General features: G+C 42.3%; 1 protein-coding gene across 6 annotated transcripts in view; it reads right to left on the bottom strand.

The window, feature by feature from the left end:
- The window catches only part of BBS2 (Bardet-Biedl syndrome 2), an 876,805-nt gene that overhangs the window by 682,816 nt on the left and 167,098 nt on the right, over positions 1–26,891 (bottom strand). For 5 of the 6 annotated variants that reach the window (XM_033940623.1, XM_033940626.1, XM_033940622.1 and 2 more), the window contains one exon: positions 1,021–1,098. The exons of the other annotated variant lie outside the window; for it this stretch is intronic. In XM_033940623.1, the coding sequence (XP_033796514.1) occupies positions 1,021–1,098 (78 nt within the window). The remainder of the gene's footprint in view (positions 1–1,020; positions 1,099–26,891) is intronic. 6 annotated transcript variants of the gene reach the window in all.

Below are 26,891 nucleotides of genomic sequence, written 5' to 3'. Positions count from 1 at the left end.
CTCCAACTGTCTGAGGAACTTAACTTGGGGAAATTCCTGTCCTTTAATATTTCTTTGTGCTGAGCAATAGTTGCTTTCTCTCACTCTCAGGCCTGTATATGGGGGTGGGGGGGTTATAAGGGAGGGAAGGAGTTGCTTGGAGTCTTTAAGTCATATACTGAAGAGTTCCGGTATATGTTTTGCATTGTTGGACACCCCATGGTTACATCTCTCATGTGTATTGCTTGATATTGTGACTGGAGTTTGATCATTTTTACATTATATTTTGCTGTTCTTATAATAAAAATTTATTTTAAAAAAAGAAGAGGGCAAGCCGGAATAAAGTAGAAATAAGGCTGAAAATCCATCGATGATCCTGGTATGAAGTAAGAATGGAACTTTATGTGAGGGCCACTGAATTTCAAAAGAAGTTTGTTTTTAAATAAAGGAAGTCCAAAATTTCTGTCAACTATTCTTCTTCACTGATTTTCAAAAGTAAACAGAAGAAACTGAAATACTTGAAAAAGTTTGTTAAAAAATTTAAACAGGAAGGCAACTTGAGGAGAAAAAAAGAGAGCTATCTTCCTCATGCCACGGAAAATGAAAATCTGACTACCTCATAAGCTGGCATCGGGCGGGAAGGCACTTGTGCATGCATGGTGTGGGCAGTCTTAAAGCTTGCTAAATCTTAAAGTGATACTACACTTTTCACTGTCCATACCAGGACTCAGTGGATGATGTCACTTATATGTGAAAATATGCTGCCTGCTTGTCTAAGGATAATACCAATTATATTTCCATAGCTGGTGTTTAAATAGCAGGTTATAAATGTATACCTTAGAAATCTAGGATAAATCTATGCAAATAGCATCTAATATATAGCTAAATCAAATCAAATAGCAGCCCAAAAATGCAGCCTTAATATATTATACTTAAAATTAATAAAAGTTTTGTTATGTGTCTTTCTGTGTACAAAACCATGGGCATACATTTTTAGCTATATCCTTTGATACCTTTGTATGTTAGTAATGATAAACTCACCTCTGTCTCTGTCATTTCAGTTACAATTTCATCTTCTTTAAAGACTCTGATGTCAAAATCCTCTGACCCAACAAGAAGCTAAAAGATGAAAACAATCTTAAAATAGTTAGCGCATAACAGACCAGATATTTAGATATTTCAAGCTTATTAGTGCAGATTTTTTTTCACATTTCTTTAATGGTAACTAAAAATCAGTCTTCCCTCTTTCTCAGTGTGGAAACTAAAGAATGAACACTATGGGAGTAATTATATAACTCATGAAAAAATCTAAAAAGGCAAATACAACCACAATCCTCAGTTGCATTAATTTATCCTCCCCTTCATCCAACCCAAGCACAGGAAAATTATGGAGCTCATTTCCAAAAAAGATAAATATCCAAAAAATGGCATAAAGGGCAGATGCACGTTTTTCTTGCCAAACCCTTCCAAGTCACTATTTTTGAAAGAAAGATTAGGTTCTTATCTGTAGGGATGGAGGTCTGATATGTTCTAAGCTCAGCACACTGACCTTTCGCCCTTGTGTATGAATACTGAATCATTCCTCATCCTTTCTCCCATGTAGCACTTCGTGACAGACTGCTGAGGCAGTCCCCCCTCCCCTTTTGTCACAAGACCAAGACTCTCGTCACATATTAACTTGACACAAGTTTACTCTTATCCCTTATTCCTTATATGGGCAACTATCAGACTTTGCCTGAGCAGGCCCTGAGTTAAGGCTAATCAAGAGAGCTTAAGGACCATGCATTATAACCTTTGGACTGTCACATGCTTATATTATTTGAGCTGTCCTTATTTGAAAGGAGATCAGCTGACAGGCACTGCATTGGCATTGCATAATTGCAAAGATTCAGGCTCTGTCCACGTGTTAATCAGGCCCTTGTCTAAGTGCTGAGTTGGAGAATGATCACGAGGTAAAGGGAGGGTGATCACGATGTATAAGCATGTACCTTTCTTTGTATCCACCAATGTAAAAGCATGTCCCTTTGTACCCACCAATCATGAGATGTGTAAACGAAGGAGCTACTATGATGTCATTAGCTTAGAAGCATAATAAAAAGGAACTCGGAGCTAGCCCCTGGCAGCGCCTCCATCCCGACTCTAAGACTGCGTGTGTGTGTTTCCTATGTGACATCCCTACACTTATCTTGATAATCTTCTTTCTTGTAGATGTGTCTAGTGGTCCTGAATGCTAGGGTTTTGCATCTGAACCCACAAGTTGCTTGCAAAATGTTGTCAATCATCTTTTGGACTCTGCCTCCTTCCAAGGGAGCTGCACCTGCCCTCTCAGTTTGTACAAAAGCAATCAGGGAAACGGGGAAAAGTCCCTGAAACTACAATTCTATTCTGCTCTGTAACTAACATATCTATTAACATTATAACATTCATACATACATTCAAGACCAAAAAAGATACAAAAACTGTGTGCAACCAGCCCAGGGCCAGATTAATCAATAGGCCCAGTAGGCACGTGCCTAAGGTCCGAAACTAGGAGGGGGGCCCGCTGAAGGAGGACAACTCACCTTGCTATTTTTTTAAATAGCAACGACCCCCCCCCCCCCCCGGCAACGGGTCCCCATGCGGCAACGCCCCCCCTCCCCCCACCCGCAGCAACGGCAATAGACATCCCCCCCTCCCCCCCCCCCGCAACAACAGCAACAACAACGTGGCTGAATCTTTTACTGGTAGGTCCTGCGATTACTGCTTACAAGTTACAAGTTTATTAGAATTTGATGGATCGCTTAATCGGTTTGCTAAGCGATGTACAAAATTATTAAAAGAAAAGTGTGAATTACAAAAAGGACAAACCAAATGACAAAATTCTTAGAGACAAGACAAACTTGAGTTGGGAGGAAGGGGGGGAGTTACAATTCTATTTAGAAGAAAAACAAAAAAGGAAAAGAACAAAAGGAAATGGGATAGTTAAAATGTAAAAATATTAAGCAAATCTAAAGTTCAAGTATTATAAGCATCTTTAAAAAGATAAGATTTTAACGATTTTTTAAAGGAGGAGAGGTCTTTTTCATTTTTAATATAATGTGGTAATGAATTCCACCATTGGGGGCCCATTACAGAGAACATATCGGATCTTCTCATGCCTACTATTTTCAAAGAGGGTATAGATAAGAGATTTTGGAAGGATGACCTGAGTGGACATATTGTCTTATGGGGTATTAACATTCTGGCTATGAATTGAGGTTCATTTTAGGTTAGGGTTTTAAATACTAGCAGCATGAGCTTAAAAAGGATGCGATGATTGATAGGGAGCCAGTGAGAATTGATCAATAATGGCGTGGCGTGGTCATATTTCTTAGCGTTATATATTAGTTTAATAGCTGTATTTTGGATAAGTTGAAGTCTTCGTTTTTCTTTTTGGGAGATGTTAAGTAGTAGTGAGTTGCAGTAATCCATTTTAGCTATAATCAGTGAATGTATCAGAATATTAATCGATTTGGGCTCAAGAAATTTGGCGATTGAGCGTATTAAACGCAATTTATAAAAACATATTTTGACTATATTATTGATATGTTCGTGGAACAGTAGTTTATCATCGATTATGACCCCAAGAATTTTTAAGGTGGAAACGGACTCTAGTGAGATGTTATTTAGGACAAATGGGGTCTTCAAGCTTATGTCTTTTTTCCAAGTAAAGATCATGGATTTTGTTTTATTTATGTTTAATGCTAATTTGTTTGAGTTAAGCCAGCTTTCTATTGTTTCAAGTTTTTTATTTATAGAGACCCAAAGGGTCGTGGACACTTGGAATGTGCTACCGGAGGAAGTGATTAGGCAGAGTACGGTACAGGGATTCAAACAGGGATTGGACGGATTCCTGAGGGATAAAGGGATCGTGGGATACTGAGAAAGGTGCTGGGATGTAATACAAGTATAGAAAGCTAACCAGGTAATAAGTATAGAAACCCAACCAGGTCGTGCATGTGCAAGACCGGAGGGTTAGGACTTCGATGGGAAGATAGGACTTCAATGGGAAATCAAGGTGGCAAGGGGGCCCCTTCTGGTGATTCAGACAGGTCGTGACCTGTTTGGGCCGCCGCGAGAGCGGACTGGTGGGCAGGATGGACCTATGGTCTGACCCGGCGGAGGCACTGCTTATGTTCTTATGTTTCCTGGGTCGAGAGGGTGAATAAGTTGGATATCGTCGGTATAAGAGAAGGAAGTAAAACCAATTGACTGACAGAGACTCAGTAATGGAGAGAGGAAGATGTTGAACAGAAGAGAAGATGAACAAAAGATGAAGAATAAGGATTGGAGTATTCGTTATTGAACTTAACAAAAGAGTTACGATTGGAAAGATAAGACGTGAACCAATTAAGCACTTGGTCGCTAATGCCTATCGATTCTAGCCGACTAAGAAGTAGATCATGGTCTATTGTATCGAATGCTGCGGATATGTCTAAGGAAAACAGAGCCACAGATTTGTGGTGATCTAAAAAATAATGAATATTAGTTATTAAGCTCGGTGTTGTGAAATTTACGAAAACCTGTTTGGTTGGGGTGTAAAGCATTGGTTGTTTCAATGAAGTCAGAAACCTGATTAAATATCAGTTTTTCTGTTAATTTGGCCAAAAAGAGGATATTGGCAATTGGGCGATAGTTTGTAGAGTCATCTGTACTAGTTTTGTGGTCTTTGAGTATCGGAGTGATGATGGCAGTTTTCCAAAGAGAAGGGACCGATGCAGTGAGTAAGCTTTTTAGGATGATTGAGTGAATAAAAGGTCCAAAACAATGGAATAATTTTTTTAGGTAAAGAGGGGGAATAATTTCGGATCTTGAGCTTTTTAAGTTGATTTGTTGAAAGAGAGTTTCAATATCTTTAAGGGAAGGAATTTTAAACTTAGAACATTTGGCAGTCGGAATAAATTCAGTTTGTTGGTTGCTCGTAAAACTACTAACTGAGTTAGAATGAAATGCATTTTGGATGGTTTTGATTTTATGGTTGAATGCTTCGGTTATGTCCTGTGCTTTTAAGGTGGATTTCTGAAGTGTATTACTTCCTATATTCTTCAGAGTGATAGATTTTAAAGTGTTATATAGGATAGATGGGTTTTTTGCTTTATAGATTTTGTCTGAGTAATATTTATTTTTGGCCTGGTTTATTTTGGTTTTATAGATAGATGCCTTTTCTCTATAGTTTCGAAGATTTATTTGAGATTTAGTATGACGCCATTTTCTTTCTAGAGCGCAAAGCTGTTTTTTTATAAGATGGAGCTCTGCCGTATACGAGGGATTAGCTATTTTACTTGGCGATATAGTTTTTGAGATTATTGGCGCTATACTGTCTAAAAGAGATTGTAGGGAGGAGTTCCAAGATGATAGTTGAACTTCAATTGAGTTAAATGTAGCAGTTGTAAAAGATGGGTCGAGGAAAGTCAAAATGTCAGTAGTTTCTAGGTTGGAAAAGTCTCGATATGAGATAAGCTTAGTTTCTGATGAAGTTTGATATGTTATTGGAAGAAATGACATCAGAGGGGGATGGACCGGCAGAAGCAGTCATCGCAGGACTTTCCTGTAATAGATTCGGCCACATTGCCGTTGCTACGGAGGGGCCTGTTGCTGCAGGGGGAGCGTTGCCACGGGGGTGCCTGTTGCTGTTGCTGTGGGGGGGGCTGTTGCTGTTGCTGCAGGGGAGGGGGCCCGTTGCCGTTGCTATGGGGGAGGGGCGTTGCCGTGAGGCGGTAACCCTTTTGCGGGCAGAGCCGGCAGCTGCAATGTTTGGAGGAGGAGGGAGAAAGGAACATGGAAGGGTGGTGGAGGAAGAGAAAGGGGGCAGGGTGGTATGGAAGGGTTGTGAGAAAGATGGTCTGGAAGGATGGTGGAGGAAGAGAAAGGGGGCAGGGTGGTGTGGAAGGAGAAAAGGGGCTGATGGAATTGGTGTGCAAGGAAAGGGGAGAGAGACATAAGGCGGAAGGATCCTGGATGGAATTGGGTTGGAGGGAGAGAAAGGGGGCAAATGCTGATGGAAGTGGGAGGAAGGGATAGGAGAGAATGAAATACCCAACCATGGGGGTGTGGGAGAGAGAAGGAGACGAGAGAGATGCCAGACCATTGGAGGAGGGAAGAGAAGATGATGGATGCCACACCAATGGGGGGGGGGGCAAAGAAGAGATGGAAGGGAGAGGCAGACAAATTCTGGAAGAGGCACAGAAGGACAGAAGATGAAAGGAAGAGAGTGACAAAAAGATGAAGAGAGCAGAAACCAGAGAAGACAAAGGTAGAAAAAAATTTCTATTTATTTTTTTGCTTTAGGGGACATGCATCGCTGTTTCTGTGGTGTTGCATTGTATGCAGAGTCCAGCTTCTTGGTGGTTTTATTTAACCTTTGATAACGTATTTCTATTTTATCCCCCCTTTTACAAAACTGTAGAGCATTTTTTTAGCACTGGTCGTGGCTAAAAATCATACTACAATTTTGTAAAAGGGGGAGAGGTTAGTTTGTGATTACATATTCCATACTAGGCAAAGGTGTTTTCTGTGTTCTGTTTGTATGAAAGACATATTTTTATTGTTAGCGTTGACTAGCATTGTTTGGCGAAATGCATCAGGCATGGTTCTTGGGAGCACCTTGAATTAACCTGATTTGAATCTCCTTATTTTTCTGCCAATCTTCTTTTGTTTCATGTTGGATTTTTTGGTGGACTGCTTGCCTTGTTGTTTTGTTGCAAGTTAACATACATGGAGTGGAACATACTAGAGGAGTTACAGATTTGGTTGTTTATACATAGTAACATAGTAGATGACGGCAGATAAAGACCCGAATGGCCCATCCAGTCAAGTTTCAAATTTCAAGTTTATTAGGATTTTATAAACCGCTTATCAAGGTTATCTAAGCGGTTTTTACAATCAGGTACTCAAGCATTTTTCCCTATCTGTCCCGGTGGGCTCACAATCTATCTAACGTACCAGTCTGCCCAACCTGATTCAATTTAAATTATTTTAAATTTTTTCTTCTTAGCTATTTCTGGGCAAGAATCCAAAGCTTTACCTGGTACTGTGCTTGGGTTCCAACTGCCAAAATCTCTGTTAAAACCTACTGCAGCCCATCTACACCCTCACAGCCATTCAAGCCCATCCTCCCCCAAACAGCCATATACAGACCGTGGAAGTCTGCCTAGTACTGGCCTAAGTTCAATATTTAATATTATTTTCAATGGAAAAAGGACCAGACAGAAGACAACCAAAAGGAGCATAAAAGACACCAAAAGGAGTGTCACCGAGTGGTTAGGAAAGCAAAAGGAGAATATGAAGAAAGACTGGCAGGGGAAGCAACAAACTTCAAATCATTCTTCAGGTATGTCAAGGGGAAGCAACCAGCTAGGGAGGAAGTAGGACCCTTGGATGATGGAGACAGAAAGGGAGTGGTAAAAGAGGAAAAGGAGATAGCGGACAAGTTAAATGAGTTCTTCACGTCAGTTTTCACAATGGAGGACACAACCAACATTCCGGAACCCGAGGAGATCGGAAAAGGAGATCAGGATGAAAATCTGGTCCAACTAGAGGTGAGCAAGATGGATGTCCTCAGGCAGATAGACAGGCTAAAGTGTGACAAATTGCCAGGTCCAGACGGCATTCACCCAAGGGTACTCAAGGAACTAAGGAACGAAATAGCTGAGCCACTTCGACAAATATGCAACCTATCCCTAAAAACTGGAGAGATCCCAGAGGACTGGAAAATAGCAAATGTCACGCCCATCTTCAAGAAAGGCTCAAGGGGAGACCCAGGAAACTACAGGCCGGTGAGCTTGACCTCGGTCCCGGGAAAGATGATGGAAGCGCTGATTAAAGACAGCATTTGGGAACACATCGAAAACAATGGGCAGCTAAAGCCGAGCCAACATGGCTTCTGCAAGGGCAGGTCATGCCTCACGAACTTATTATACTTCTTTGAGGGGGTGAACAGCCAGGTGGATAGAGGGGAATCCATAGACATCATTTACCTTGACTTCCAAAAAGCCTTCGACAAGGTACCACACGAAAGACTGCTAAGGAAGCTATGGAACCACGGGGTGCAAGGGGAGGTCCACCGATGGATCAAAAACTGGCTGGCGGACAGGAAACAGAGGGATGGAGTAAAGGGCCATTACTCAGATTGGCAAAGGGTCACGAGTGGAGTTCCACAGGGGTCAGTGCTGGGACCGCTCCTGTTCAATATATTTATTAACGACCTGGAGGCGGGAACAAAATGTGAGGTTATTAAATTTGCGGATGACACTAAATTATACAGCAGGGTCATAACCATGGAGGACTGCGAAGACCTCCAAAAAGATCTGACAACGCTGGAAGAGTGGGCCAAAAAGTGGCAAATGAGCTTCAACATAGGGAAATGCAAGGTCATGCATATTGGGAAAAAGAACCCGATGTTCACTTACAAGATGAGGGGATCACCGCTAGGGGTGAGCAACCTTGAAAGAGACCTGGGAGTGATGGTGGACACAACATTGAAGGCGTCGGCGCAGTGCGCAACAGCCTCAAGGAAAGCGAACAAAATGTTGGGTATCATTAAGAAAGGTATCACAACCAGGACGAAGGAAGTCATCCTGCCACTGTATCGTGCAATGGTGCGCCTGCACCTGGAGTACTGTGTCCAGTACTGGTCGCCGTACCTCAAGAAAGACATGGCGGTACTTGAGAGAGTCCAGAGAAGAGCAACTAAGCTAATAAAGGGTATGGGGGACCTCTCATATACTGACAGACTGAAAAAGCTGGGGCTTTTCTCCCTGGAAAAGCGACGACTCAGGGGAGACATGATAGAAACCTTCAAGATCATGAAGGGCATAGAAAAAGTGGACAGGGACAGATTTTTCAAACTAAGGGGAACCACAAGTACAAGGGGGCACTCGGAGAAATTGAAAGGGGAAAGGTTTAGAACAAACGCCAGGAAGTTCTTTTTCACCCAGAGGGTGGTGGATACATGGAACGTGCTGCCGGAGGATGTGATAGGCAGAAGTACGCTACAGGGCTTCAAAGAAGGACTGGACAGGTACCTAGAGGACAAAGGGATTGAGGGGTACAGATAGGAGTAGAGGTAAGGTTATAGGGACAGGATTAGAGGTAAATTACAAAATTAGTCAGAGGCCACTGTTCAGGCAGTGGGCCTGATGGGCCGCCGCGGGAGCAGACCGCTGGGCAGGATGGACCTCTGGTCTGCCCCAGCGGAGGCAACTTCTTATGTTCTTATGTTCTTATTCTAAATCCTCTGTGTTCATCCCACGCTTCTTTGAACATATGGGTTACAGTTGGTTGATGTAGGGTGAGGCAGTTGAGAGGCGTTGTAAACTTGGTTATTAATATAGACTTATATTTCGGATAGTATTACTGCTTTACAAATATTTGAACACTTTTATATATGCATGGAGAGGGTTCAGAGTTAAAGTCCTGGGTAAGTAGGTGGGAAGGGAAGGAAGGGGGATTTGTTCAGAGATGTTTGGGGGTTGCATAGAAGAAAAACCGTGCACTGGTATGCTAATCTTTGTTTTGAATTAAAAAAAAAAAAAGAAAGAAAGAAATACAAGTAGAAATAAAGAAGTAAATAAGAAAACATAGGAGAGATCAATCTGCCTGCTTTTAAATATCAGCAGCAGTGGAGATCAACTGCTTTTACACCTAAGCAGCAACGAGACCAGCCACAACCACCGAGAGCACACAGACCCGATCCTACCAAGAGTGTGAACTCTTCCCCCCATGCAATCCGCTAAGAAGATCGACTGTCGGCTCCGGGCGGCTTTCCCGCAGAGGAGAGAATCCTGCATTCACCGTGGGCCTCATCTGGGGCAGCCTCCTTGGAGCGGCTGGGGCACGGGCAGTGTGTCTGGGAGGGAATGCATGGATGGGAGAACATCGCAGGGGAGGAGACATAGGCATCCTGGGACTGTCTGCCAAGTCTCTTCCCTGAAGAAGCCCTTTCTGGAAACGTCAATCGCTCCTCCTAAACTTACTTGCTCCACTTCATCACTGACGCTGAAACCGTGGATTGAAGACAAAGTTTTATTTTATTTTTCTTTCCAGCTTATGATTTGTCTTTAATCTTATCTATTGTTTTGCCTTTTGTCTTTGTTTTGTTCTATTTCTATCATTTAAATTTCTCCAGAATTCTACTGTTCAACGGCTCCCCCTTCTGCTTCTATTCCTTTCTCTCCTCTCTTCTACCTTCCAAAGTATTTAGATCAATGCTGTCTTGTTAAAATGTTTATTTTATTTTTATTTTTCCTCTAACTCTACTTTTCACTTCTCTATTACCCTCCAGGTACTTTAGTTAGATTGTGAGCCTTCGGGACAGTAAGGGAATTTTTCAAGTACCTTTCTTATTTCTAATCTTAATGTATATTTTCTGTAAACCGCTTAGAACCTAACGGATGTAGCGGTATATAAGAAATAAATTACATTACATTACTACATTACATAAATGGGGCAGGGTAGGGGCAGGGCATGGGCGGGCAAGGCCAGGGAGGCCCAGTGTACTTGGGTGCCTAGGGGTCCTTGAAGAATTAATCCTGCCCTGAAACCAGCACTCATCTTACATAGAGCTCATATCTACTCGCATGTCCTGCTATCAAGCAAAGACAAACCAGAGTTTAATTTTTTTAATCCTCTCACTTCATCTGCCCCTACTTTAATGAAGCTAAATTGTCAACAACTGTCATATAAATAATTTTACTGTACTCAAACCATCCGCTATAATAAAACCCTTAGCGCATGTGCACACTTCAATCTTCGTGATCCCTGCATCCGTGATCCATGCTTCCGTGCCACACATGCACAGTAGAAGGAGCCAGCAGCGGTTTCCCCATCACCCTCTCTCAGCAACGCTGGCTCCTTCTACTGCGCATGCGGAGGCATCTTAAGCACGGACGCACGGAGGTGGCGATTGCCCCTCCCCCCTTCACTCCGTCTAACAGGACCAAGGAAAGCACAAAAATAACGGAAGCAGGCATACCGACGCTCAGCATCTGGGCTGTGGTTGGCAGCTGTTCAGGCTGAGGAGGAGGTAAAAGGAGTGATTTAAGGGTAGGTGAGAGAGGGGGGCGGGGGCTGGAGCTGAAGCATCTTAGCGAACGAGAACAAAAGACAGACACACAGAAAGACAGCAGGCACGGAAACAGAAAGAAAGACAGACAGACAGAGAGGGGGGCCAGGGAGAGAGACAGACAGAAAGAAAGAAAGAGTAGGAAATTGGGGCCAGGGAGAGACAGACAGACAAAGAAAGAGAGACAGACAAAGGGGGCCTGAGAGACAAAGAGAGAAAGACAAAGGAGGCCAGAGAGAGAGAGAGTCAGAAAGAAACACAGACAGACAAAGGGAGCCAGGGAGAGAGACAGACAAAGAAAGACAGACAGACAAAGGGGGGCCAGGGAGAGAGACAGACAGGCAGAAAGACAGACAGACCAAGGGCACAAAAGAGAAAGACAGAGAGACAAAGGGGGGCCAGAGAGAGAGAGACAAAGACAGACAAAGGGGGCCAGGGAGAGAGACAGACAGACAGACAAAGGTGCCCGAGAGAGAGACAGGCAGAAAGAAAGACAGATAGACAAAGGGGGCCAGGGAGACAGACAGATAGACCAAGGGGGCCATGGAGACAGACAGAGAGATGGAGGCCAGGGAGAGAGACAAACAGAGTAAAAGAAAGACAGACAGAGTGGGGGCCAGGGAGAGAGACAGACAGAGAGAAAGAAAGACAGACAGAGTGGGGGCCAGGGAGAGAGACAGAGAGAGAAAGAAAGACAGACAGACAGGGGCCCTGCCAGGGAGAGAGACAGACAGAGAGAAAGAAAGACAGACAGAGTGGGGGCCAGGGAGAGAGACAGAGAGAGAAAGAAAGACAGACAGACAGGGGCCCTGCCAGGGAGAGAGACAGACAGAGAGAAAGACAGACAGACAAAGGGGGCCAGGGAGAGAGACAGAAAGAAAGACAGATAGACAAAGGGGGCCAGGGAGACAGACAGAAAGACAGATAGACAAAGGGGGCCATGGAGACAGACAGAGAGATGGAGGCCAGGGAGACAGAGAGAAAGAAAGACAGACAGACAGAGTGGGGGCCAGGGAGAGAGACAGACAGAGAGAAAGAAAGACAGACAGAGTGGGGGCCAGGGAGAGAGACAGAGAGAAAGAAAAACAGACAGACAGGGGCCCTACCAGGGAGAGAGAGAGAGAGAGAGAAAGAAAGAAAGACAGACAGACAAAGGGGGCCAGGGAGAGAGACAGAAAAAAAGAAAGAAAGACAGACAGTGGGATAGGGGGGCCAGAGAGAGACAAAGACAGACAGACAAAGGGGGCCAGGGAAATAGACAGACAAAAAGACAGATAGACAAAGGGGCCAGGGAGAGAGACAGAAAGAAAGACAGACAGGGGGCCAGAGAGAAAGAAAGAAAGACAGGGGGCTAGGGAGAGAGACAGAGAGAAAGGGAGGCAGAGAGGGGGCCAGGGAGAGAGACAAACAGAGAGAAAGGGAGACAGACAGACAGGGAGCCAGGGAGAGAGACAGACAGAGAGAAAGAAAGACAAGACAGGGGGCCAGGGAGAGAGACAGACAGAAAGAAAGAAAGATAGACAAAGTCCCATTATAGAGGACCAAGCAAAAGAACTTCAGGAGAAATTAACATTAGAACAAACACAATTGACTGAAGAATTTAGTCAGCAATACAGTGAACATCAGAAGAACATGGATATGTATCGAAATGAGCAAAGAAATATTAAAGTCAAAAAATATAATAGGGATGAATATGATTACACTAGAGGATACGTTTATCCCTGGATGGATAGAAATCGAAAACCTAGACCCAACAGAATGAAAGGAAAGAAAGTAGCGTTTCATTTAACATCTAGTGAATCATCAGCGGAAGAAAATGTGATGAAAGATTCTAGTAAACCTACAACAACGGGCAACACATTGTCATACCCTTTTTTACGACTGCCCCTGCCTATGTTAACTACACAAACAGAACAATCTCACCCTCAAGAAATTAGGAACATGCAGAACAGGAAGGGGGTTCGAAAGTGACTGGTATTTTTAACTTGTCTTATAGACATATTACAAGTGAAGAGGAAGAAGTTCTATAAAAAAGTTTATCCTTTGTTCCTACCAAGCAATATGATGGATATGACACTAGGGTAAAACTTCAAAGATTTTTTCGCACTCTTAGATTAAAGACACATTTTCAAGAAAGGGAGAATTACCAATATACTAGTTTTAGATATGATAAATACATATCGAACTGGATGCCATTAGGTTCTCCTGAACCATCGGTAGTAGCTTTTGAACGTGCGGTTATGAAAGAATTAAATACACAAGAAAGAAATAACAAAAAACGGATTCATTATAATCTTACTCACAAAGTGTAATTTTACAAAAATTTTGGCAGGATAAGAACATTGTCATAACTAGGGCAGATAAGGGTGGTGGAATAGTGATTCTTAATTGTAAAGATTATCATCAAGAAGCAATGAGTCAACAAACCAATACTGTTTTTTATAGAGAAATACTGTATGATCCAATGTCAAGTCTTCAAAGTGAAATAGAAGAGCTTTCTAAAGTCAAATATGATGGTATTATTACACACATCTATATCAAAAATATCCAAGAATGCCTTATATTTACTTCATACCAAAAATACATAAATCTCAAGAAAACCCCCCCAGGAAGACCCATCGTATCTGGGCGACAATCCCTCATGGAACCATTATCTCAATATATAGATTTTTATTTGAAGCATAAGGTTACTCAATCTTTATCTTATGTTCGGGACTCGATGCATTTCATTCAACAACTCAATAATGTAAATTGTGATCAAATAAGTAATCTTATTATGGTAACAGCAGATGTTACATCATTATATACAAACATTCCCCAAGCAAGAGCTTTGGCAACAGTAAAGAGCCATTTATGGTTAGATGATTCAATTACAATTGAAAAGAAAAGATTACTGACATATATGACCGAACAAGTGTTATATAACAATTATTTTACATATGAGAATAAAACTTTTCTTCAAATAAAAGGGGTGGCCATGGGGGCAACGGTGGCACCCACAATTACATGTCTATTCATGTCACAGTTTGAAGAGAGCTATAAGAGAGCTACTAACAATCATCAGGAATGGTACACTACAAAAGAATTAAATCAGGATAAACAATTGATATGTATACTTCCACATTCAAGAGAATCACGTGACATCAGCAAAATTATTCGGCAATATTGGCCAATTCTAACAGTTCTTCCACAATTTCATGAAGTACCCAGATTCGCATATACAAGAGGTAGGAACATAGGTGAAATTCTAAAAAATGATAATATTGTAGAAAATAGACAAGATGTTGCTGAGTCAGAGGACATTTCCAATGTGGTCAATGTAGATACTGTAAGAATGCATATCAAACCCAATATCTTAAGATACCCAAAACAGGAAAACGATTTAATTTGCTGAAACACACAGACTGTAACACAGAATCAGTAGTATATTGCGTTATATGTCCTTGTGAATTGTATTACATAGGACATACTAAGCGCAAACTCAAAGTCAGAATTGCAGAACACCTGAGTTGTATACGGACTGGTAAACGACAAGCCCCGCTCACGGAACACTGGATATCCAAGGGACATACAGAAAATGATGTGAGAGTTGCTGTTTTATTGCAGGTCCATTTACCGAGAGGTGGCGATATAAGTGGAAGTTTATTACGCAAAGAACAGAGATTAATATATGAATGGGATACCTTAGAACCAGGAGGTCTCAACACCGATATTGAATGGGTATTGGAGGGGAAGAAAAAAAGGTGATATCGCATTTGTTTTTTTGGGCTCCACTAAAAATCAGGAATGGGGCATTTTAAAACCGGAAGGTTTTATTATCGACACTGAATGGGTATAATTTAAATAGTGGAGAAGAAAAGGCGATATCACTTATGCAGTCTTGTTGTCTGGGTTTCATTGAAAATCAGGAGAACTGGATCCTTTGTCAGGAACCAGAAGGAGAATAATATCATAGAATCAATAATGAGAATTTTTTAATTGTCTCGCGGGAAAGAATAACCCAATCAAATCTCTTTGAGTTCCTTAAAATACATCATTTCCATTATGCCGCCATCTTCAACAGTTGGACGCCATTGAGAATTAGCGTTGTCGATCGAGATTGATCTCTCGATCATAAGGTAACATATTTTGTTAGTATAGTATGGGACATCTTCTGTTTCATGGATTAATCCATTAATGATTGAATGGAAGAAAGTACCAGCTATGAACATGATTATGTTTGGGTTTATAATCGGAACAGGATTTTCTGTGTATCAGTCTGGGGTGAAGTAGTTTAGTTTCCCCTGTGAATCGTAGTTGGGGCTATAGTTGTATATGATAAAGATCACAGCAGAAATAAGAAAAGTTGCAATTAAGGCAAAGTATATAGATAACATTGAGAAAATGAGGAGAAGTGCTCCATTTAAAATAATTATAAATTATAAATTATTCTTATCTAATATAATAAAATGCTAGGCCGCACATACGCACTCAAAAGTCATGTTCCCTGATCCGTCGCGGAAACACGACTGCACATGAGCGAGTTTTATGTCATCACCTGCTCTCCACTTCGCGCCACCGATCACTGTTCCTCCTGCACCATGGCACGCCAGGCATATCCGCCGCCGGCCAGGAGCTCCTGGGGGCCGGCGGCGCGAGCCGCCCGGCAGTGCTGTGCTGAGGCCCCGCCTCCCGCTTCCGCCCTACACGGTGCCACCAGACCCGGCCCTACAAAACGCAGAGGCCCCATCTTCCGCTTCCGCCCTACACAGCACCGCCAGACCCGGCCCTACAAAACGCAGAGGCCCCGTCTTCCGCTTCCGCCCTACACAGCACCGCCAGACCCGGCCCTACAAAACGCAGAGGCCCCGTCTTCCGCTTCCGCCCTACACGGCGCCGCCAGACCCGGCCTTACAAAACGGCCCTACACTGAGATCCGCGAGCAGGGTTGCCATGGAACCAGTAGCTAAACAGAGATTTTAAAACACAAACAAACGACAGTGGACAAGGACAGAGACACACAGACACTCACAGAAGGACAGGGGGCTAAAGAGACAGATTGAAAAAATCACAAAACACAGAGGACAAGGAGAGAGAAACACACAGACACTCACAGGACAGGGGGCTAAAGAGACAGATTGAAAAAATAACAAAACACTAAGGAGAGAGAGAGACACAGGAAACAAATGACAAATAGACATACAGCAGCCAAGGAAACAGACAACAAAAAAAAAATACAGACATACTTACATACAGCGTCCAAGTAGACAGACAGAGAGACAGTGGGCAAGGAGACAGCAAAAAACAAAAATACAAACAGCCAAGGAGACAAACGGAAAAAAATAAAAAATACAATGGCCAAGAAAAAATTCAGGAAAAAAATACATACAGACGTACAGTGGCCAAGGAGTTAGACTGCAAAAAAGACATACAGACAAACAGCAGCCAATGAGACAGACAGACTGACAGCGACCAAGTAGACAATCAGCAAAAAAACAAAAACAAACAGTGACTAAGGAGATAGACAGACAGCAAAAAAGAGACACACAGCGGACAAGGAGACAGAGAACAAAAAAATACAAACAACCAAACAACAGCCAAGGAGATAGATGGAAAAAAAAGGCACACATACAGTAGCCAATTAAAAAGACAAAGAGACAGTAAAAAAAACCCAACCATACAGTGGCCATGTCAACCGTGACTCAGAGCGGCCTGTGAGGTTTGTTACAGCCGGTAGGCTGTTTTAAAGAAGAGGAGCCGCATGCTGGACAGGGGGAGCAGGTAAGGAGTGCTGCTGGACAGGGAAGAGGGTCAGGGGGAGAAAGTAAGAAGTGCTGCTGGACAGGGAGAGCAGGGAAGAGGAACAGGGGAGCAGGGAAGAGGAACAGGGGAGCAGGTAAGAAGTGTTGCTGGACAGGGGGAGCAGGGAAGAGTGACTGGGGAGCAGGTAAGGAGTGCTGCTGGACAGGGGGATCAGGGAAGAGGGACAGGGGGAGCAGGTAAGGAGTGCTGCTGGACAGGTGGAACAGGCAAGTGGTGATGTTGACAGCCGAGGAAAGAGAGAGACAGAAAGCGGCCAAGGGGAGAGAGAGAGAAAGAAAGAATGAAAGACAGACATACATATATTCTAGCACCCGTTAATGTAACGGGCTTAAAGACTAGTAAATTATAAAATGTAAGTTGGGCAAGTAAGGTAATTGATTATTTTATCTTTTTCACTTTAGTTTACACTCCTCCTGAAGAAGCCAGTTTTGGCGAAACTCGGGACTGAGTTGAGGAGCTAAATAATTTTTATCAAGGCACTTTGGCACAGTTTGCACCGTTATCACTAAGAAAATTCACGTATCATCTGAATAAATCAGCTTGCAGTGTCACAAGAACAAATCATCCTCTAAGATAAGTGCAATATGTTCAATCATGGCTTTAATAACTTATGACAATTTTGAAAGCACTAGAGGGAGGGTCATATAAGAATTAGAGAGATGGCTATATAACATGTTAAATAAGGGACATAAAAGTGTTATGATGGTCCCTCTATGATCTCAGTGTGACTTGCATGCAAGAGATAAGACTCTGAGCACTTTTTACACATTTATTTGGTTAATCAGAATTATTCATAGATCATTTTAAGAATTCAAGTTTACAATGAAGTACAGAAGCTGGTATTTAACATAATTTTTGTAATAGCACTATCAGCAATTTAGTGAGTTTTTACTCCTTTAATCTTATAGCAAGATTCTGATGGCCATGGCGGAGCCCCTAGGCCCCCCCAAACAAAACAGCATTCCACTGTCTATGCATACATTTACCGCACTGATAATGCCCCCTTAATTCACCACTTTCTTTGATCTCATTCATTCCCGGAGACAATAACTCAGCCACATTCCTGCCCCTAGTAAAAGCAAACAAAGAGAGGGATTACAATTGAGGATGCAAACTTAAAATCTCCCAGGCTGGAGGAGATCCAAGATGGTGTTCAGATCAGATGCTAGGCGGGGAGCTCCTCACTAGAGTTCTCTAAAAAACCCTCTTCCCCTTTACCTTTTGGAGTGCAGTTCACCGCACTTCGCCTTGAAAACCGCCGGTTATTGATTTTTAGCCAGCATTTCTGATTTTCTTAGCCTGAATGACATTATAGGACCAGGCAAGAAATGGGACCCAATAATGGAGAAGAGGAAGGAAATTACCCGGCCAACTCCTCCAGTGTCCAGGACCTCCAAGATCTTAATCCAGACGACGCTAGATAGAGGAATCACCCGCCAACCAAGGGAGACAGCCCCAACTCTGGCAGGAACGCCAAGCACATCGGCAAACCTTAGTGATGATTGGGTTTCTCTTAGCCCGATTCAGGGGCAAAGTCCTGCCCAACCTAGAAGAAGCAGCCCAGCAGCGAGTGTGGCTAGGCAGTCCACCCAGGAAGGCAGTTTACTGAACAGCCCCGGAGGAGCAGTGGGAGGAGAGGAACTTTCCACTGAAACCCAGACATAGGTTCTCTATGCAGAGGTGGGGGAAAATCCAACTTCTGTGAGTAAAATTCAGTTTGGACAATTGACTAAGCCCGCAGTAGTAAATTTAGAGGAACTGTGGAGGGCTATTGAAATCATGGACTCTAACCTCCAAAAGGCAATGACTATGGTTCAGCATGATTATGTCTCTGTCAGCTCTCAGGTAGGAACCCATGAGAAAATGTTAAAACAGGGAGATGATATAAAAAGACATGAAAAACAAATCACTCAAATAAAAAACGTAGAAATGGAGATTTTTAAAGAGAGATTTTTTATTTTAAAAAAACACTTGAATATATGGAAAATAAGCAGAGAAGAAACAATTTAAGACTGTTAAACTTTCCTAAATCTCCAATATTATTTTCAATTGAGATGATGCATAAATATTTCAAGGAAATTTTAAATAATTCTGCAAGAAAATTTATCATCTATAACTGGGGCTCAAGATAGTTCAACCCCTATTGAAATTGGAGTAACAGAAAAGGGAGAAATTAACTTAACAGAATTTTTTAAGAACTCTCTGGAAGTAGTCACGGAGAGATCCACTCACTTGGTCACATTTGCCCTGGAGCATGATAGAGACTTACTTTTTAGACTTTACATTAGGCATATGAACAATAAGTTATTTGGTTCGACAATTCGGATTTTTCCTGATTTTGCTCAAGTGACACAGAAAAGGAGAAAAGAGTTTCTACTTTATAAACCCAGGGTTTTGGCCCTGGGTGCATCCTTTATTTTGAAGTTTCTGGCAAAGTGCTGTGTTTTACTACAGGGGAAAAACTTTTTATTTTTTGAACCAAAGCAACTGTTGGAATTTATTGTGGCCAAGGAAAGGGTGGAGTGGTGATAGGTTTGATAGCTCCTCCCACAGTTTAAGACCAGGCCATTGGGGTTTGCTATCATTGTCTCCCGAGCTGTTCTTAAGATGGAATGTATTTCCTTAACAATTTAATTCTAATACTTAGATCTTTATTTTATTTTAGTGGACTAAGTAATTAATAATCATTTCTTTTCCATGTACTACTGATGTAAGTGGTGTTAGGTATATAATTCCATGGTTCTTTATTACAAATCTGTATTCAAGTATTGATTTGCTTGTTTATAATTTGAAAAGTTTAATTATTTATTTATTTATTATTATTATTTTTTAATCTCCCAGGCTCAAATTCTCAAAACTTTAACGTCGTTGCTAAACTTTTTCTGACGGTTTAGCCTAAACGCATTTTAGCGGTGGATTATTAAAACAGCTTATCTCTGTTTTTAACGAGGTTTCTAGCAGTCTCTGACACTGACATGCAAATGGGCTCTACAACATTAAAATGAGCACTCTGGTGGATTCTTTAAAATCGTTGAGCTATTTTCTAAGAGCGGCGTTGGCTTTTGGCGACAAAAATCAGCCAGTACAGTAACAATACTGTTTAAAACCCTAGCATGGCAATGTCAGAGATTGCTAGAAAAGTCATTTTGCTAAGCAACCTCTTCCCCCCCCCCCCACAGCGGGAGAGATGCCCATTCTCTCCCGCTGCCACACAACACCCCCCCCCCCTCTGCAGCGGAAGAGATGCCCACTTTCTCCCGCTGCCAAGCGAAACTCCCCCCCAGCAGCAAGAGACACACAAACATGATAACATCCTGCTGTAGCCTGCTGTCACGATATTCCAATAAGGACTCCTTATGGTTATTAAAGGCCCTTTTAGCTGCTCTCGACACAACATTTTCCAGATAGACTCTTTGGTCAAACTTCTCCTTTAATGTGATAGACTGCCTCTCATATTCATAGTTGGTACTACAAATACGCCGGTATTGGAGAAACTGGGCAAAGGGAATGCTAGTTTTCATTACAAAAGGATGCATGCTGTTGAACTGTAGTAAAGAATTATGGACTGTTTCCATGGTGGTACAGAAATGACCTTCCACTATCTCTAAACTTACATCCAGAAACGAAATCCTGGTCTGATGGTAAGTCATCTCGAATTTTAGAGATGGATGGCATGAATTCATGAAATCCCTGAATTGCAGGAGGTCTTTCAATGAACCCTTCCACAGGCAAAAAATATTGTCAATGAAACGGGTCCAGCCAAGGATATCCTGTGAGAACTGAGAAGAACAGATAAACTGTTCCTCAGGATATCAGTCCGTTGGATTTTTTACTGCTTTTTCCCAGCTAAGTACATGTACTTGGCTTTTTGCTTTTTGTTTTTTGTACTTTTTGTGTTTTTTGTTTAATTTGGTGGCACACTACTTTGTGACTGTACACTATATAGATTACTCTGCAATCAGGTGGGGTTCAGGTTTTTCTCAGTCTTTTTGCCTGAGTTTTTTATTGAACCTTCCTCCTGACCTGCATGAGGAGCATGTGATTAATGACTATAGCCTGTTGGCTTAAAATACTTTGGCTTGGCACTAATGATCCAGCCTATATGTCTGAGGCTCATTGTGATTAAACATTTTGAGAAGACAGTGACAGATCACAATGAAGTGACTCTTTTGTCATTGAATTATATACTGGTTAAGTAAGAGTGTTACAAAAATCTGTGAAAATATTTTTGCCGCCTCTTCTTGTAACAAAGCAGCCTGATAATAAAGAAAAAATTAGGGACTCCCATTCCTCCCTTCTGTTTTGCTTGAAATAAAATTGCCTGCCGTAGCCGCTGTATTGTTAACCTTGTTGGTGTCATTTTTAGCATTTTGGTTTTTCCTTTACAGCTATGCTGACGGGATAGTTTCATTCTACATTGTCCTCTGATTTTCTTCTGTGTTCTTTTGGCTTATTTTCTTTTTGGTGTGGTTTTTCTTCCCTCTTCCTCCCTTTCTTTTTTCTTTCTCTCTCTTTTTTCCTTCTTTTCTATTGCCCCACATCCTTTTTAATTTTTTTCTTGTCTACTTTTTCTCCTTACTTATGGTTTTTCATATCTCTTTTTATACTCTTCTTCGTCTTTCTTCAGTTCAGATTTTACAATGCATGAAATGTTACACTCGAGAATCTCTGTATTAACATTCTATAAAGTTGATATTTTGTCACAAAGTTATGTAGTGTTACACTTGAGATTTTCTGGATTAACATCCTGTATGGTTGCTAGCTTGTTACAAAACTTGTTCTTTCAGTCAAATAGCTTGTGAAGTTTGTTTACACAGCTACATGTTTTGCGCTCTTTTATTGTCTTACTAGTCTTACTAGTCTTTAAGCCCGTTACATTAACGGGTGCTAGAATATATGTATGTCTGTCTTTCATTCTTTCTTTCTCTCTCTCTCCCCTTGGCCGCTTTCTGTCTCTCTCTTTCCTCGGCTGTCAACCATCACCCCTTGCCTGTTCCACCTGTCCAGCAGTAGGCCTTCTCCCTTCCTTTTACCTCCCCCTGTCCAGCAGCACTCCTTCCCTGCTCCCCTGTCCCTCTTCCCTGCTCCCCCTGTCCAGCAGCACTTCTTACCTGCTCCCCTGTTCCTCTTCCCTGCTCCCCTGTTCCTCTTCCCTGCTCTCCCTGTCCAGCAGCACTCCTTCTTTTCTCCCCCTGACCCTCTTCCCTACTCCCCCTGCCCAGCAGCACTTCTTACTTTCTCCCCCTGACCCTCTTCCCTGTCCAGCAGCACTCCTTACCTGCTCCCCCTATCCAGCATGCGGCTCCTCTTCTTTAAAACAGCCTACCGGCTGTAACGAACCTCGCAGGCCACTCTGAGGCACAGTTGACATGGCCACTGTATGGTTGGGGTTTTTTTACTGTCTCTCTGTCTTTTTAATTGGCTACTGTATGTGTGCCTTTTTTTTCCATCTATCTCCTTGGCTGTTGTTTGGTTGTTTGTATTTTTTTGTTCTCTGTCTCCTTGTCCACTGTGTGTCTCTTTTTTGCTGTCTGTCTATCTCCTTGGTCACTGTTTGTTTTTTTGCTGATTGTCTACTTGGTCGCTGTCAGTCTGTCTGTCTCATTGGCTGCTGTATGTCTATATGTCTTTTTTGCAGTCTAACTCCTTGGCCACTGTACGTCTGTATGTATTTTTTTCCTGAATTTTTTCTTGGCCATTGTATTTTTTATTTTTTTCCTTTTGTCTCCTTGGCTGTTTGTATTTTTGTTTTTTGCTGTCTCCTTGCCCACTGTCTCTCTGTCTGTCTACTTGGACACTGTATGTAAGTATGTCTGTATTTTTTTTTGTTGTCTGTCTCCTTGGCTGCTGTATTTCTGTTTGTCATTTGTTTCCTGTCTCTCTCTCTCTCCTTAGTGTTTTGTTATTTTTTTCAATCTGTCTCTTTAGCCCCCTGTCCTTCTGTGAGTGTCTGTGTGTCTCTCTCTCCTTGTCCTCTGTGTTTTGTGATTTTTTCAATCTGTCTCTTTAGCCCCCTGTCCTTCTGTGAGTGTCGGTGTGTCTCTGTCCTTGTCCACTGTTGTTTGTTTGTGTTTTTAAATCTCTGTTTAGCTCCTGATCCCCTCTGTTTCCATGGCAACCCTGCTCGCGGATCTCAGTGTAGGGCCATTTTGTAAGGCCGGGTCTGGCGGCGCCGTGTAGGGTGGAAGCGGAAGACGGGGCCTCTGCGTTTTGTAGGGCCGGGTCTGGCGGCGCTGTGTAGGGCGGAAGCGGGGCCTCAGCACAGCACCGCCGGGTGGCTCGCGCCGCCGGCCCCCAGGAGCTCAAGGCCGGCGGCGGACATGCCTGGTGTGCCTTGGTGCAGGAGGAACAGTGATCGGTGGCACGAGGTGGAGAACAGGTGATGACGTAAAACTCGCGCATGCGCAGTCGTGTTTCCGCAACGGATCAGGGAACACGACTTTTGAGTGCGCATGCGCGGCCTAGCATTTTATTATATTAGATAGATGCTGTAGTTTTTTAGAGTTTTCTTCCTGATGAAATATGGTATTCTGATGGTCCTATTTCCATATTTTTACTACACACCTTTGTTTTATCCCAGATCTGCCATCTGTGAACTTATATGCTACAGGTTTGGTTTCATTTTTAGATATTTGCATAAACATTATCATATGTTTTGTTTGTCACACATATATCTTTGGTATATGTATTTATTTATTTATTCATTTACTTGTATGGCTTTTTTTTAAAAAAGTTTACATTTTTTATTTTTATATGATGTGTTTTAACATGTTGTGTTATGTGTTTATGTTTTTATGTTTAGTGACCCCTGATGCAGGCGTTCCTCAGATGCCGAAACACAGTGCTGTGGCAGGTCCACAGCTTCTGCTTGTGTCCTTTTATGAAATAAACAAGTTGGTTTTACATCAGTGATCTTCAGTGGAGTGTTCATTGTCCATTCCCACTTCCTTTTGTTCTGTTTTATACCAGTGGGTTCTCTGTCCTGTTGCCATTTTGGGTCAATTGATAGTCCACTTTACTAAGGACCACTGTCCCATATTGAAAGAATGCTTTCTTCTTAATACAAGAGAGAAAGTCTCCCCTGACCCAATTCAGGTAAGGGGGGAGAGACAGTCCTGAGAAACAAATAAATTTTTGTGTGTGAATGGAGAGTCCTCAATCCCATAGCCCGCAAATGGGGAAACACCGCCCCTAAAGCTAAACTGCCACAATCATACACCCAACAGGGTATTACGTGTGAAACATCCTTGGACAACCCCAATTAGTGAAATATGTGATTGAACCAGTGCACTGGTGTGCTAAAAGTGAATTAAACAAACAAATAAATAAATAAATAATCAAATAAATTGTCAGGCTATCTCTGCCCCCCGACCCGAGGGTACACAGCAGCCAACATTCATCCAAGCGGAACAAAATCACAAGCTGGACAAGCAAATAATGCAAAAAGAGCGTAGTACTTCGGCTTGGATGTTTCACACATAATACCCTGTTCAGTGTATGATTGTGGCAGCTGAGCATTAGGGGCGGTGTTTCCCCATTTGCGGGCTGTGGGACTGAGGACTCCCCATTCACAAACAAAAATTTGTTTTTCAGGTCTGTCTCTCCTCCCTTACATGAATTGGGTCAAGGGAGAATTTCTCTCGTTACTATTTTTCTGTACTCTCTGAAGTTAAAAGGGGATAGATTCCGTACGAATGTAAGGAAGTTCTTCTTCACCCAGAGAGTGGTGGAGAACTGGAATGCTCTCCTGGAGTCTGTTATAAGGGAAAACACGCTCCAGGGATTCAAGACAAGGTTGGACAAGTTCTTGCTGAACTAGAACGAACGCAGGTAGGGCTGGTCTTGGTTAGGGCACAGGTCTACGATCTGGGGGCTGCCGCATGAGCGGACTGCTGGGCGCGATGGACCACTGGTCTGATCCAGCAGTGGCAATTCTTATGTTCTTATGTTCTATTGGATACAAACTATACTACAGAGACAGAGTGGCCCAAAAATGTGGGGGCATTGCCATATACATCAAAGAGGGAATTGAATCTACTGGAGAGAACACGCCACAACCAACGGATAAGTTAGAATCTCTATGGGTCAACATTCCAGGAACAAATGGATTGGAAACGAAGATCGGCATCCACTACCAACCCCCAGGGCAGTTCGAAGAAATTGATGGACAAATGATGGACGAGATTAAACGCAACTTCAAGGGAGGGCAACGCAGTTATCATGGGTGACTTCAACTATCTGGGGATAGACTGGAACTTAGGCACCTCTGGCTGCGCTAGGGTGACCTCAACTATCTGGGGATAGACTGGAACCTAGGCACCTTCGGCTGTGCTAGGGTGACCAAGTTCCTGGATGCTGTAGGCGATTGCTTCCTGGAACAACTTGTCAAGGAAAATACAAGAGGAAATGCAATTCTGGACTTAATTCTAAATGGACTGTGAGGACCGGCACAAGGTGTAGAAGTAGAAGAAACGCTGGGAAGCAATGAACACAATATGATCTGCTTCGACCTGGACGCAGGGAAGAAACATCGATCCAGAACGACGGCCATGGTGCTGAACTTCCGAAAGGGAAATTACAAAGGGATGAGCCCCATGGTGGGGAAGAAGATTAAGAAGAGGATAAGCACTGTAAAAACGCTAGAGCAAGCTTGGTCCCTTTTTAAAGACACAGTCACCAAGGCACAAAATCTACATATACCGCGTATCAACAAAGGATCCAAGAGGAAAAAGAACAAAGAACCAGCGTGGCTCACTGTAGAGGTGAAGGAAGCGATCAGAGACAAGAAGACTTCATTTAAGGAATGGAAAATGACCTACATGCTGATGACTCCCAGATCTACCTCTGTACACCTGAAATTTCACCTAAAGTCCATGAAAAAGTCTCTGCCTGTTTGGCTGACTAAGGAGTAGTGGCTCGTGGCCAGCAGGGGGTGATGTTTATGGGACGGTAATGGGAATGGATATCAGAACATGATAGTGCAGTATTTTTTGTGGAGTTTTTCTACAAAAGCGCCTGTTTTTCGTATGATTCTGGGTAATTCTAGTTAGATACAAACATCTGTGTCAGTTAAGGACCACGCCCAAATAGAAGCGTACAAAAAATGGGTGAATAAAAAATCTGAATAATATGTAACTAAAGCCAGAAAAACACACTAAAGATTAAAATAAGGGAAAGAATGGTGTTCTTTTTATGTACTTTGATGCTAGGCTAGATCATGGAGGGAATCATGGGGGTTACATGGAATCCATCTTGGTTCTCTGTCTTTGCTATATTTTCTGTCCTTCGGAAGCCATTTTGTGTTTCCAGGTCTTTGTTCCCAGCAGCGTGGTGTTAATTAATACCACATGTGCTTGCTTTAGACTGGCTAGGAAAATAACGTGTCCTAAACTAAGATATAAAATGCATTAAGTATGAGTGGCCGAGTTATGAATGAATGGGGGCCCCTGGAGTGATTTGTGTGACTGTGTTGAACAAAAGCATAGGGTTTGAAAAACATATTATTGTATATATCTTTGTAACCTAAAGAAATCCTAAACCAACATCTGGAAGTAATTAAGTCAGAGACCCCTGCTTTAACATAGGAGGGCTTTTGTGTGAAGCTGTCAGCTCCCTCCTTCAGGCTAACAACTTTGCAGCACTGTGTGTGGATGAAATTTAGGGCTGAGAACTTTTCAGCACCATGTTAATAATTGTAGATTCTCTTGAATAATGTTATAATGTTAATTCAGAAATCAAAAGTAATTTTCTAAAATTGTCTAACTTTTAAACGTGGAGGAATATTTCCTTTGTCTAAACTTTTAAGACCACCCATATTACTTTATTGGTTGTCAACCTGATGATGTCATTGAGCCAAAAGTATATAATAGAATGAAATGAGATAGTGAGACGAGACCGTTATGAGAAGGCCAGCATTTGGCATCTATAATGATCTCCCATTAGCGCAACTGTTAAGCAATTATGCTTGAGTCTTTTGATCTCATAATGGAAAAATAGAAACAATAATTCAATAAATCTTAATTATAATTTT

Source organism: Geotrypetes seraphini, chromosome 4 (genome assembly GCF_902459505.1).
Source record: "Geotrypetes seraphini chromosome 4, aGeoSer1.1, whole genome shotgun sequence".
Taxonomy (NCBI): domain Eukaryota; kingdom Metazoa; phylum Chordata; class Amphibia; order Gymnophiona; family Dermophiidae; genus Geotrypetes; species Geotrypetes seraphini.
Note: the sequence above shows the minus strand (reverse complement) of the source record. Positions and strands in the feature narration are given on the sequence as shown.